This window comes from Sporothrix schenckii (assembly GCF_000961545.1).
Source record: "Sporothrix schenckii 1099-18 chromosome Unknown Cont48, whole genome shotgun sequence".
Lineage (NCBI taxonomy): Eukaryota > Fungi > Ascomycota > Sordariomycetes > Ophiostomatales > Ophiostomataceae > Sporothrix > Sporothrix schenckii.
The window spans coordinates 1,941,160-1,953,424 of record NW_015971149.1 but is presented as its reverse complement, the minus strand read 5'-3'; the positions used below and the strand labels follow the sequence as shown (position 1 = coordinate 1,953,424).

Genomic DNA, 12,265 nt, shown 5'->3' with positions numbered 1-12,265 from the left:
CAGGTGGCAGCAGGCTGCAACGGCCAGCCGGGTACTTGTTTACATTGGGCTCGTCACAATCCCGGCCGGCATGCATTCGTTGCATTCTCCAGTCCTTCGCTACGATGTACTTGTCTAGCCCTTGCCGGGCGGAGCCGCTGCACCGCACGACGTCCAGTCGCGCTTGCATTACCGAAAATCGTCAGTGGAGCGTTCCCTTGCTTTTGCCACAAAGACGCTGACTATTGGAGACACACGGCCGGACGCCGAACTGAGCAGGTTCTTTGCCGAAACCAATGCATCTTGCGGCGTATCCCCAAAACGAAGCCATGCAACCTCCTTTAAACGAACGGCACAAAGAAGGGGCAGAGAGAAGAAGAAGAAACGACATAAAATCTACGACGCAAGAGGTAACGGAAAGGGAAGGGCCCAACTGTTAGAGCCCGGTTGCAGCTTCCTTCGCAAGTGTCCGTCGTTCCTTCTCGTTCTCAGCTCTCCGTTGCGTGCTGCCCAGCCCAATTCGCTGCGACCACGCAAGATGCGGTACCGCGCCTCACCACGGTCTTGTAGTACCCATTGAAGTACCGCTCGCCCTGGCCGTCCCAAGACTGCCATCCGCACTATCGCCGTTGGCGCCTGCCGCCGGCGGCTTATTGTACGATTTTCCTGTTCGAGTGGCCTGATTTTGCGTCCTACCACAGCAGTGCAACCACACCTGCGCCTGTCTTCCCCGGGCTCGGGTACAGAGTCAGGCCATCTTTTTGTCTTTCTGTCGATTGATTTTGTTTTCTTTTTTATCCCTCCATTTCGTCTTGGGCTTTGCCGTGCATCCTATACAGAACAACGCAGCGATTGCCCCTTCTCTGGTCTCGCCATTCCTTCCTTGTCCCAATAAATCGGGAACGGTTGCTCTTTCCGTTTCCATGTTCTCGTGACGCGAGCTGTATCTTTTTCGTGGATGCGTGCAATCGCTCCTTCCCCCAACACTCCCTGTCTCGCGTACTTTCCTATCTTCAGCAAATACGTCGTACTGTGTAATTACTCCGTCCACGTCTCTTTGTAGCTCGTCTCGTCTCTTTGTTTGGCCCAAATCCTCCTCATCTTCAATGTTTCGTTTTCGCTTTACCCTGTAGCTCTTCAAACGCGCTCACCAACGACATCCCTCTCCTGCCACTCCCCCAATACCAGCATCCGTCATGTCATCCTGCCTCTCATCTTCCACTTTTGTCGCCGTTTCCACCGTCTAGATTTCCCTTTCCGCCACGTTCTCAATAGTAGTGACAATCCTCCCATGTCGTCTTAAGCTCCTGTTACTTTGACGACTCCCGCGAAACATTTCTGCACCGAGAATTTATATCAACGACCATCAACGACCGCCACCTCATCCCCCCCGTTCCACTCCCCGCGTGGCTCTCCAACTCGGACACTCCCGTATCGTCCAAATCGATCTCTGCTCGTCTCCTCGACTGGTCGAATCGGCCGCCCATGCCTTTTTCCAGTTTTTCCTCTTTCGATTCGAATCGCCAGCAAAGGAGCTCCCGTCGGAGTGCCTGCCGCGTTTTGTGGGCTTCCGTGTCTTCTGTTTTCAGACAGTCTAACCTGAGGCTTCTCAAAGTACCTTAGTGTACCTTTTGGCCCTCCATTTTTCACCCTCCCATTGAACTCTTTCTCGATTTCTCTCTTGAATCCCTTCTTTCCCTTTTGTCTCACCTCCCTTTCAATCTCGTCCCGTTCTGCGGCGGATAGTTTCTACGTCTGTGTCTTCCCTCTCGTCTTTCCCTTCATCTTGGCAGGTCGTGAGGCTTAATTTTCGGTACTCAACTCATTTGCCGAGTCCTCACGAGACTTCTGCAAGCCACCCACACGTCTAGCTCTTGTCCTGCCTCCCCTGTCCTCGTTTCTGTATAGAACCCTCATAACGTTGGAGAATCTCCCAATCTTCCTGTCCCTTCTTCGATCTCGATCAATACTCAGCACCGACCAAAAGACTCTTGAGAAACCTCGGCCGTCCTTCCTGATCACCAGCCTCCACTTGGTACATCACTACCATACCTCTTAAACCTTTTCTCAGAAGAATCTCTGTTATCCTTTATCCAAATATATATATATATACATATATGTATACACAGATCTCTTGTCTTCTCACCGCTCGGACTTCAATTCAACAGCAAACAATCTTCACGATAGCAACGGCCCGCTAGTCCCACGTCAGGGGACAAAAACATCTACGGTCAAAGGAATCACAAATACGTCTTACATCTCACTATCGAAGTTTCCAGCTCTCGCGTCTAGCTAGCGTTGTGATTATTTCAAAGGCCTATGCCCGCTGTATCAGACAACGCCCTCACGATCTTTGTACTACCAAACCCATCGAACGCGAGACTTCATCTCAAAACAGAGGCGGACTCTCGAAATCACGCGTGTCGTTACAACCCCCATGAGCGACAAGGCATTGAGTAGCACCATTGCCATTGTTGCCTCTCGGGGTGCATAGCCAAGCGAGGCGACATGGATCAGAACTTGGTCAAAAATATTGGCTATTTTGCAGTACCAAACAACCAGGTAATACGACTGAAACTTATCAAGCGGCAGTGCTGTTCAATCACTAACATGTGGCACAGACACTCAATCCAGTCGACCAGTCCAACGAATCGCCAGGATTCAGCTCACAACTCCCCTCTTCCTCAATGTGGGATGAGCAAAATCTGGCGGCTGCCGGCTTTGGTCAGGCGAAAGACACTTCATCCGGGACACCGGATCTGACTCTCGAGTCCATAGCACCATCCACGGGCGCATCCAGCCTGGATCCCTACAGCACAATCATGTCCTCCTCACCTATGTTTGGTCAAAACCCTCGCTCCATCATCTCCCCAAAATCTCGCCGGTCAAGAGAGGGACATGACAAAAAAAGGTCGCGTTTAAATACAGACTCCACTTCCTTTGACTCGGTGGACTATTGGATGCAGTTTGATCAGGATCAGCAGCAGCAGCAAATGCAAAAACAACAGCAGCAGCAGCAGCAGCAACAACAGATATTGCTGCAGCAACAACAACTCCAGCAATTACAACAACAACAGCTACAACAGCTAAAATTGCAACATGTACAGCAGCTACGTCGGCAGCAGCAAAAGGCGAAGGAGGAACAGGAGCAGAAAACGAAAGAGAATCAGGGTCAAGAGACGTCCGCAACAGCAGACCCCAAGGCAGTCTCTGGCTCTCAAGACAGTGCCCCAACACCTCAGCTGTAAGTTATCATCGTTTTATTCACGCGGCTACTTTGAACGACATGGGATCGACATTTACTGACTCTGCACTCGATACGACGCGTGTAGATCAGCAGAAATGACAACTCAAACGCTCTCACCTGGACAACAGAAGCCTGATGGGGTGACACTTGACGACACGGCGTTGGAAAAGACTCTTTCAGAAGAGGGCGATGAAGGTTTCTCGTACGCGTCCATCAATCTCACCGACCAGCTCTCGAAAATCGACACGATGCCGCCAGCCGAAGTTCCGCAACGAGAAGGGCTGTACTCGACACCCCTAAGCTGGGAGCGGCCGCAGATGGGGTTGCGGCTCGATCCGATGTTGGGCCTCCAGACTCCGACACTGAGCGAGACGGAACAACGCCGCCTGATTGCAATTGCGATGAACACGGCGGCTCCAATCGGTGGCGGGCTGGGCAACAATACCATGGGAGCCAATTACAACACATTCTCCATGTTTGGGCCAGGGCTGGGCACGGCACCATTGGGCCAAATGGCAAACAACGATATGATGAGCGCCATGATGGCGCCTTCCTCGAGTTCCCCGGCAACAAAACCACAAGCGTCCTCTACTCCCCAGCCGTCAAAACAAACTAAGACCGACAAGGGCAAAGAGAAGCCCAAATCTGCAGATAGGGCCGCCCACAATGATATCGAGCGCAAATACCGTACAAATATAAAAGATCGCATCGCAGAACTCCGCGATTCCGTTCCCACACTGCGCGCCATCCCAGAGAACAGCGTTGATGATGGCGAGGGCGAGAGCTCCAACCAGCAGGGCCGTGCTCCCAAGGTATCAAAAGTGAGTTTTCGCCTTCCGTCTCGGTGACCCTACTTTTGCTTTTTGCCTTGTTTTTGTACGTAGGCCATGCTAACGAAATTTCAGGGCACGGTCTTGACAAAGGCTACCGACTACATCCACTATCTAGAAAAGCAGAACAAGGCCATCATGCAGCAACACCAAGAGCTATCCCGACGACTGCGAGCATTCGAGCAACTCCTCAACGCCACCGCCCGTCCCACATTTCCAATGCCCAACTACAGCAGGACACTCTTCGACCCCAGAGCTTTCTGTTGATCTTCGTCTGGCCCTCCATGCTGACCTTTTTGGTCATTCACTCACGTATACTGCGCCTTGTCCTTGCCAAAATTTTCTTTCGTTTCGTCCCATTTTACGAATATCACATAATAAGCCTTTATTTTTATTTTTATTTTTTATTCTCGAACGCAGACGTGGTTTTGAGGCTGTACGAAATTGTACACACGACTTTATTATTTTACGATCTTCAATGGAAAGGTACTAAAGGGTTTTTAATGGCGCGATATGTTGACCTCTCGGGCCGGATTTTGTATATCAGGTATACTCGGAAATTATAAAACCGGAACGGACATTTTCAGTGCCATATGGATAAGTTTTTGGAGAAAATTAAGCGTGATAGGCCACAATGTGATTTCAGGCGTATCATAAGAAGTGCTGTCAATTAATGATAAAATTATGCTCTCTCCGAGAAAAAAGTCTAAAGAAATAAAGAAAATGACCGAGATTTTTGTCGCCAAAATTGAATTTATCTAAGGAGTTTAAGAGTTGTTATCTTGTTCGTTTACCAGGTCAAGGATTTTTTTTTTTAAAAAAAAAGGTAATAAAACGTTACAAATGTACACATAAAATTCATCAACATAACCAAGTCGCATTTAACTTCCCGTTGAACAAGCATATGATTTCGAATATACTTTACATTGTTTTCTACACCTCTCGTAATGCCTCAATGTCCACGACTTCCTTGACGGCCTCTGTGGTGAGGATGTGCGGGTTCTCGTCACCGACGCAGATGCTGTCCTCAATACGTATAGCCATACCTCGGAAATGCTCCGGCCACCGCGCGTCATCCGGCACGTATACGCCCGGCTCGATAGTGACACAGTGGCCCACCTGAAGGGCGATGTGTCGCGGGACGCTCGGCGTGTCATGCACGTCGAGACCGACGTAGTGGCCAACGTGGTGCGGGAAGAGCTCCGACAGCCCGTCCGAGCTGCCGGAAAAATTGTACCCGAAGGAGAAGCCGAGCTTCGTCAGCTCCTTCCGCAAGCCGTCGCTCGTGATGCGGTGGATCTGGTCCAGCGACAAGCCCCCCGCCGCACGGCACAGCGACACGGAGGACCGCTGCACGCGCAGCACGGCCTCGTACAGGTCGCGCTGCGCCGCCGTAAACCGCCCACGGATGGGCCATGTGCGCGTAATGTCGGTAATGTACGTGCCGTACTCGCCACCGGCATCGACCAGCACCATCTCGTCCGCGTTCAGCGCCGCGTTGTTGAGAACGTAGTGCACCAGCCGGCCGCGGGGCCCGCCGGCCACAACGGGCACATAGGCGATGCCGTCGCCGCCGTCCTGGTGGAACGCGTAGTCCAAGAATGCGGCCAGGTCCTTTTCGCGCGTCCACGGTCGCCGCATGGCGTTCGTCAGGGCGCGGCCCGACAGCCGGCCGGCTTGGCGCATGTTGGCAATCTCGGCCGTGCTCTTGATGGCGCGCTGCTGGGCGACGACGGGCGCCAGGGGATGCACGCGCGCGACGCCCGCCTCGTCGAGGAGCGCCTTGATGGACCGGGCCGCGGCAAGCGCGGACGACGACGACGGCGGCGGCGGCACGTCCACCTCGGGATTTGTGTAGACGGTGCGGACACCCCGCAGCAACGACGGCAGCAGTGACCCAATCGAGGCAATGTCGCCCGCCTCGTCGGCGTTGAACACGTCGCGGGCCGCGTCGACGCCGCTCCATGGGCCGCTCCACTGCTCGGCGCGCGGGTCTTTGGGCCGCACGAGGAGCGCAAAGACGCAGTCACCCGGGTCGGGCCCCGTCTTGCGGAGGACGGCCACGGCCTCCGGCTCGTTGAAGCCCGTCAGGTAGAAGAAGTCGGATTCTTGACGGAAGGGAAAGAAAACGGCGCCGGAGCGGTACTTGACGTCGGAGGCACGAAGGACGGCGGCGGAGTCGGGAGGGAGGGCGGCGGCGAGCGCACAGCGCCGGTCGTAGTACTCTTGGGCTGTGATCCCGGGCGTGACTGTGGGTGTTAGCACCATGGCCAGCAAGGACGGTGGACGGCAAACGAAGAGGCGGATGTCGGCATACGTTCTCCTGCCTGGAGGATGTGCGGATGTGTCTCATGCACGGGCTGGCCGAAGAGCAGGTCAGCAGCCGGGACCGACGCATAGCCTCGCCGACCAGCACGAGGCCTTGACTGTATTGGCGGCGGCACTGAGAGTGGCCGTGCCGCTCGTCGTAGTAACTGAGGCCGTTGCACCGCAGGGCGGAAAGCGGCCGTCATAAGCCGGCCGGCCTGCTCAAGGCAGACTGTACGTGTTTGCCGAGATCTCATTGTGCGAGGGCGATCTTGTCCTGGTCAATTGACCGAGATAGGAGGGGTGGGATTGCCCTTGACAGCGTTCCACGGTCGTTTGTGGTGGCTCTCCTTCGAGTGTCGTCATGCAAAGCCTTCTCCATCGATGACATCTCGGCTTTAGGTGGGGAGAAACGCTAACTCGCTGTTCACCGGCAGCTGTGTGTTGGCCTTTCCCTTTCTAGAAGCCTTCTGTAGGGTTACCGTTTCGGGGAAGAACACGCCTGAGGAACGGCGTGGGGCTCTGTTGTTTTTCGCATTTTTTCTGCTATTTTATTTTAAAGCTTGGCGGGCCCCTGCTGCAGCGTTTTTCCTGGTTGCTGTGCTGCAACTGGCCCGCCCGCGTTCCTGGCCCGTGCACGCCAAACCTTTCCCTTAGCGGGCAATATTATTGTTGACGGCGGACCAATCCGGGCGCCGCCTAGGAAACGCCAATCGCCCTTGCCCCGAGGCGCGCTTTCCAGATGTGCACGGCGCGGCGGTCTTGTGTGAGCTTGTTTGGCAGGAGCAGGAACCACACCACTACCGTTCACGCCCAGCAGGCACGACTGACACCACCACACCACCACACAACCACACACGACTCGGTCTGTTTTGCTCCTTCCCTGGCCGGCTTTGCAACCGCACCTTAACGCCTCCTCACCTCCTTCCTCACATTGCTTGCTTCCCCTCCTTCCTGGTTGTTCGTGCCTTCCCTTGGACCTCGTGCACTTTTACTTTTTGGATCTGTTTTTGTTCGGACGACATTTATCTCCTATTTTCTTCTTCTTCGATTCCCTCTTCTCCTCTTGTGTTCTCCAGGCTCGCCCTCAGACACGAGCGCAATTGGACCAGCTTCGCGTGTTTATCCTCTCCACCGAGGCAGTCCTGTCATTCTTCCTTGTACTCGACACTCCCATGCCAATGCCACAGCGTGTTTAGGCTTTGTTTTCCTACGTGTTGTGCCTTGTTTCTTTCCTCTACCTTTTGCTCGCTCTTATTTTTTCTTCTTCTTCCTTTTCTGTTTTTGCCCTTCCTCGCGTCACTTGTCTTCGTCCACGCCGAATATCTTCTTTCTCCCTCTCTCCCTTCGCCTCCTCCTCGCCGCCGAGAGAAGCGTGTCGAGTCGCACTCGGCACCGCGTCGACGTCCGCTTTCGTTTGCTTCTTTTAGCATGCTTGGCTCCTCGGCTTGAGTTGACCTGTTCTCATCTTATCTATGGCAGCAGCATCTCTATCACCCACCCCCGTCCCCTTCTCTGCCGCCATGTCGTCGTCCATGCAGTCCAGAAGGGTGCCGCTCTCCGCAAACCCCAATGCGGCTAACTCGCCCTTGCGGGCCGGGTCCGGCAATGGCCTGAACGCCTCTGCCGCGGCCGCCGCGTTTGCGAAGCACCGGCGGTCACACGCGAGCGTGCAGCGGGAGGAAAATTACGGAGTAGCACCCCCGGCCAAGAAGCAGATGCTGGAAAAGGCCGAGACTATTCATCCTTCCATGGCTTCCGCGTCGACATCGACATCGCGACGTGTGCCGCAGGTTCAACGCGCGTCGACATCCCGTTCTTACCAGACGGAGCGTGGCATGTCGTCGCACCTCCAACAGCCGGCGCAGCCGTCCCACCACGGCCAGCACCAGCACCAGCACCAGCATCACCATCACGTCCAGGTCTCGGAGAAGGAGGCCGAGGAAGTGCGGCGGTGGCAACAGAGCCAGCGGTTGCGTTTCCCCAAGCTCGTCTTCTACTTTGATAACCTGCCAGAGGACCAGAGTGCTCGTTTGTCCAAGCAGGTCTCGTATCTGGGAGCCGTAAGTTGGATGGCGCTCTCTTACTATTTGTGGACAAAGCTCTCTTTGTTTACTCGGTTACTGACGCAGGTTTCAATCTACAGAGAGAGGACAAATTCTTTTCTATTGATATCACCCATGTCGTCACGACGCGTTCTATTCCCACAGACGACAAGATTGCCACCAAGCGCCGCATGCAAGATGCCCTCGACGCGAAAGATGCCGATGCCGACAGGGCGCCTGAAGCCAGCCACGAGCAGATGCAGACGATCAACCCCTCTCTTTTGAGTCGAACTCATGTCAACGAGCTGGGCATCTCAACCTCCTCTCTCCCCGTCAAGAGAAAGTTGTTCGACACCGGCCCGGGTCGCCGGATGCCGCCCTTTGGCGCCGCCGAAGAGGCAATTCGCAAACCGAAGCCGACACGGAGCACAGACATTCTACAGCGTGCCCGCGAGATGGGCAAGAAGATTTGGTCGTTGGAGAAGCTTCAAAAGGTGCTAGACATGTTGCTGGAGCCGGATCCGTACCGCAGCGCCGAGCTCGGCCAGCGGATGCGGAATGGCAGCACCACGAGTGCGACTGTCAGCCAGCAGGGCAACTCTCGACTTACGGGTGACCAGGCCTTGTTGCAGATGCTGGACAAGGAGAGGCACACCGGACCGTCCGATCGTGACCCGACCGTGGCGACACGCGAGTTGGTTTATTTCAAGGGCCCGTATATTTATGTCTACGACATCGAGGAGAAGCAGAAGCCGATCATGGTCCGCGAATACCTCAAGGTGGCCGACCGGGAAGAGGGTGACTGGCCGCAGTTGCGGCCCAGTGCCGGCACGCGCTGTCCCTTCATTGAGGATACGGACCAGTTGGAGCTACGCGCGGAGAAGAAGCGGGCCCGGGTGCGCACCACGGCCGGTACGGCCGCGCACGAGTCGACCCAGTCTGCCTCGGTTTCCACTGCCGGAAACACGGCTCCTGCAACGGGCACGTCGATGCAGAAGACGCTTCCCAGCCGATATGCCGCTGCTGCCTCTGCGTCGACTACCTCGAAGCAGGTGACGGGCAAGCGTACGCTGGCAGAGATGGAAGACGGGCACAACCGCCAGTCATCTGTGTCGCATGGATCCGCCTTGTCTGGCGCTCCGAAGCTGCGCCCGGCCGAAGGAACGCTTGGTAGCACCAATGCCGCTTCTGCTGGCTCTGTCTCGTCCACCGCTTCTGCTATGCCGCCGTCCAAGCTGGCGCGGCCGTCCACGGACTACCAGAACGCCTTTACCAGTCGTGCCAAGTCGGGTCGCTGCTTTGGTGGCGAGCCTGTGGCCTCCGGTCTGCAGGCTGCCGGCATCACGTCTGCGATTCGCTCGCAAATGATCTCATCGGCGACGGGCACGCTTGGCGCCCGTGCTGGCACCAGCAAGGAGATCCACGGCCTCCAACGCAAGGTTCTCCAGCGGTCCACCACGTCGACGTCGCAGCACGATCTCAGCTCGCGCCGTATGACGGACATGGGCATGGATGCCCAGCAGCAGCAACAGCAGCGGCAAGAGCCGCAGCAGCGCCCCAACTACAACCGTTCCACGAGCCTCAGTCGGTCAACAGTGGCTGCGCAGCTCAGCATGAAGCTCAACGTGGCCACGGAGGGCAGCAGGCCATCCAACGATGAGAGGCACAAGCGCACGATGAGTGCGCCGGTGGCGGTGCAGGTCCAGCGGCGGAAGCGCGACCCGAAGCCGGGGTACTGCGAGAACTGCCAGGACAAGTTTGACGATTTCGAAGATGTGTGTTCTTTTGCTCCCTTGCCTCTCCCGTTTGTATCCCGTATAACTAACATCGTACAGCACATTGTCTCGCACAAGCACCGCAAGTTTGCCGAAGACGAGAAGAACTGGACCGAGCTCGACGATCTTTTGGGCCAGCTGACGCGTTGCACAAAGTACTGATTGTAACGACGGCGTACAGAGCACGAACCTAGTGGCCATTCTCAATAGACCTCAACAGAATTGTTTCGTCTGCTGCTTCTTTTTCCACGGTTACCAAGTAGCGACTTTCCAGCATAGCATAGCCCTGGGCACGCTCGCCCAGACTCATCATTGCATCTATTGCGCATTGCATTGGTCCCATTTTCAGCCTTCCAGCCTTTCAGCCTTTCAGCCTTTCGTCATTTCATCACTTCACCACTTCATCACTTCATCATTTCATCTCTCCGCCTTGTTTTATTCGTCTATCCCATTATTTTCACTTCATCCTCCTTTTTTTTTCTCCATTCGGCATCAGATTCCCAACAAAGGCGGCGGCGGCGGCGGCGGGAGGATGGTTGTATCCTTTATTGTTCATTTTGAGCAGTGTTGCCAGTGATACCTCTGGGCGGCCTTTTTCTTTTTTCTGCTTCTCTTCACTTTCTTTTCTTTACTCTCCTTTCGGCATCGGTCCTCGCGGCATATCGGCATGGTAGCATGGTCGGATTCGGTTGCATATTTATACGCGCGCTTGTTTTTGGCGAGCCTTGTCGTACTTTTAACTTTTTTTTTGGCTGGGTCTGGTGTATGGCGTTTTTGTTTTCCTGCTTTACAGTGTCGTTTTGTTACATTGTTTGGCTTACTTTTCCGCGTGGACTTTTCACCGGTCTGCTTTCTCGTTTCATGTACATGCTGAATGACAAGAAGGATATACGAGAATGACTGAAAAAGGCACCAAAGACGCAAGGAGGAGAGATGTTAGCTCGGCGGCATTCGACCTCACTGAGAGTGACAGAAAGAGCTAGAGTGCTAGACCATGGCGCTCACTCACCTTTGTACAAAGCGGCTGGCGTACAGAGCTGTGACTATATCGCGTTACGTTCATATCGCGTATGGACAAGACAGAATAAGACGCAAGCACAAGTGATTTGATAAAACGCATGTCGCAGTTTGCATGGATGTGAATGTACGTCGTATAGGGGATGGCTGTATAGGCACGATACCATAATCTCGTCTTGGTCACGTGGTGGGGTGAAGAGAAAATACGAGGAGCAAACCAAGGCAACTGCTGCACGATCGAAAAGACGAATAGAGGAAATAATAACGTGTGTTTCTATTCTGTAATACAAGTCGACATATTCGTTTGCCTGTTAGCCGTGCGATGCCAGGCTTCTAGTAAGGAACTATATGCAAGGAGGTTGGCATTTGGTGCGTCGGAGCGGTGAGTGAGCACTGGCATCAGCCGTGTCAACGGAGCAGCCCTCTGTGCAGTTTGCAAATGAAATCAGCACCTTGTAACCAGCCTTGTTAACACAGATCCCTGATGGCTTTTTACCAGGCAACAAACTGTCAATGAGCCTTTCTTTTCTCCCAAAAGCGCGCCGATGAGACCATTGTTTAGGAGCGGCTTGTTTGCCGCCAAGGCACGTGTTTTTTCTGGAAGGTATTACCTATCTGTCTGAGCTGTGTCCCGTACTTGTGCCATAACTGTGGCTAGGCAATCACCTCTAGCCTTTTTCAAGGTTTGGCTTTCATGTACTTTTCTGCCTTAGTATCCCACGTAACGTACAATGCATGTTGCGGTGATATTTTGCTCTTGCCCTTTTGTTCCTTTCAAACCAGTGGCCATTTGCTCTTTCCTTGTCCAACTCCCCATCGTCCTTCCTTCCCCTTTCTTCCACTTCGTATCAATTAAATCGTACAGGGTAGCTCTTTCCTGCTTTGGTGACAATCGTCAACGCCTCGCGTCAACGTTTACTTCCTTCTGCCGTCGTTTCCTCGTCCTGACTCCTTTTCACTATTTTCTACCTTTTACCTACTTTTTGACGAGTGTATGCTTTCTGGCCACGCCGTCACAACGAGACACGAAAACCCTCCAAGCACACCGACACGAGACACATACCG

At 54.3% G+C, this 12,265-nt stretch overlaps 3 protein-coding genes across 3 annotated transcripts; 2 read left to right on the top strand and 1 right to left on the bottom strand.

Moving 5' to 3' along the window:
• Window positions 1-2,487: 2,487 nt before the first annotated feature.
• SPSK_00747 (uncharacterized protein) lies at window positions 2,488-4,323 on the top strand (the record flags this gene model as incomplete). Its single annotated transcript, XM_016727695.1, has 4 exons — window positions 2,488-2,541; window positions 2,601-3,223; window positions 3,312-4,047; window positions 4,132-4,323. The coding sequence occupies 4 exons, from the start codon at window positions 2,488-2,490 to the stop codon at window positions 4,321-4,323; spliced, it is 1,605 nt and encodes a 534-aa protein (XP_016584473.1).
• A 666-nt stretch (window positions 4,324-4,989) lies between these two features.
• On the bottom strand, window positions 4,990-6,620 carry SPSK_00770 (Xaa-Pro aminopeptidase; the record flags this gene model as incomplete). Its single annotated transcript, XM_016727718.1, has 2 exons — window positions 4,990-6,305; window positions 6,374-6,620. 2 exons carry the CDS (start codon window positions 6,618-6,620, stop codon window positions 4,990-4,992), a joined length of 1,563 nt encoding a protein of 520 aa, XP_016584472.1.
• A 1,218-nt stretch (window positions 6,621-7,838) lies between these two features.
• Window positions 7,839-10,345, top strand: SPSK_00704 (regulatory subunit for Cdc7p protein kinase; the record flags this gene model as incomplete). Its single annotated transcript, XM_016727653.1, has 3 exons — window positions 7,839-8,426; window positions 8,510-10,183; window positions 10,244-10,345. The coding sequence occupies 3 exons, from the start codon at window positions 7,839-7,841 to the stop codon at window positions 10,343-10,345; spliced, it is 2,364 nt and encodes a 787-aa protein (XP_016584471.1).
• Between the last annotated feature and the right edge of the window lie 1,920 nt (window positions 10,346-12,265).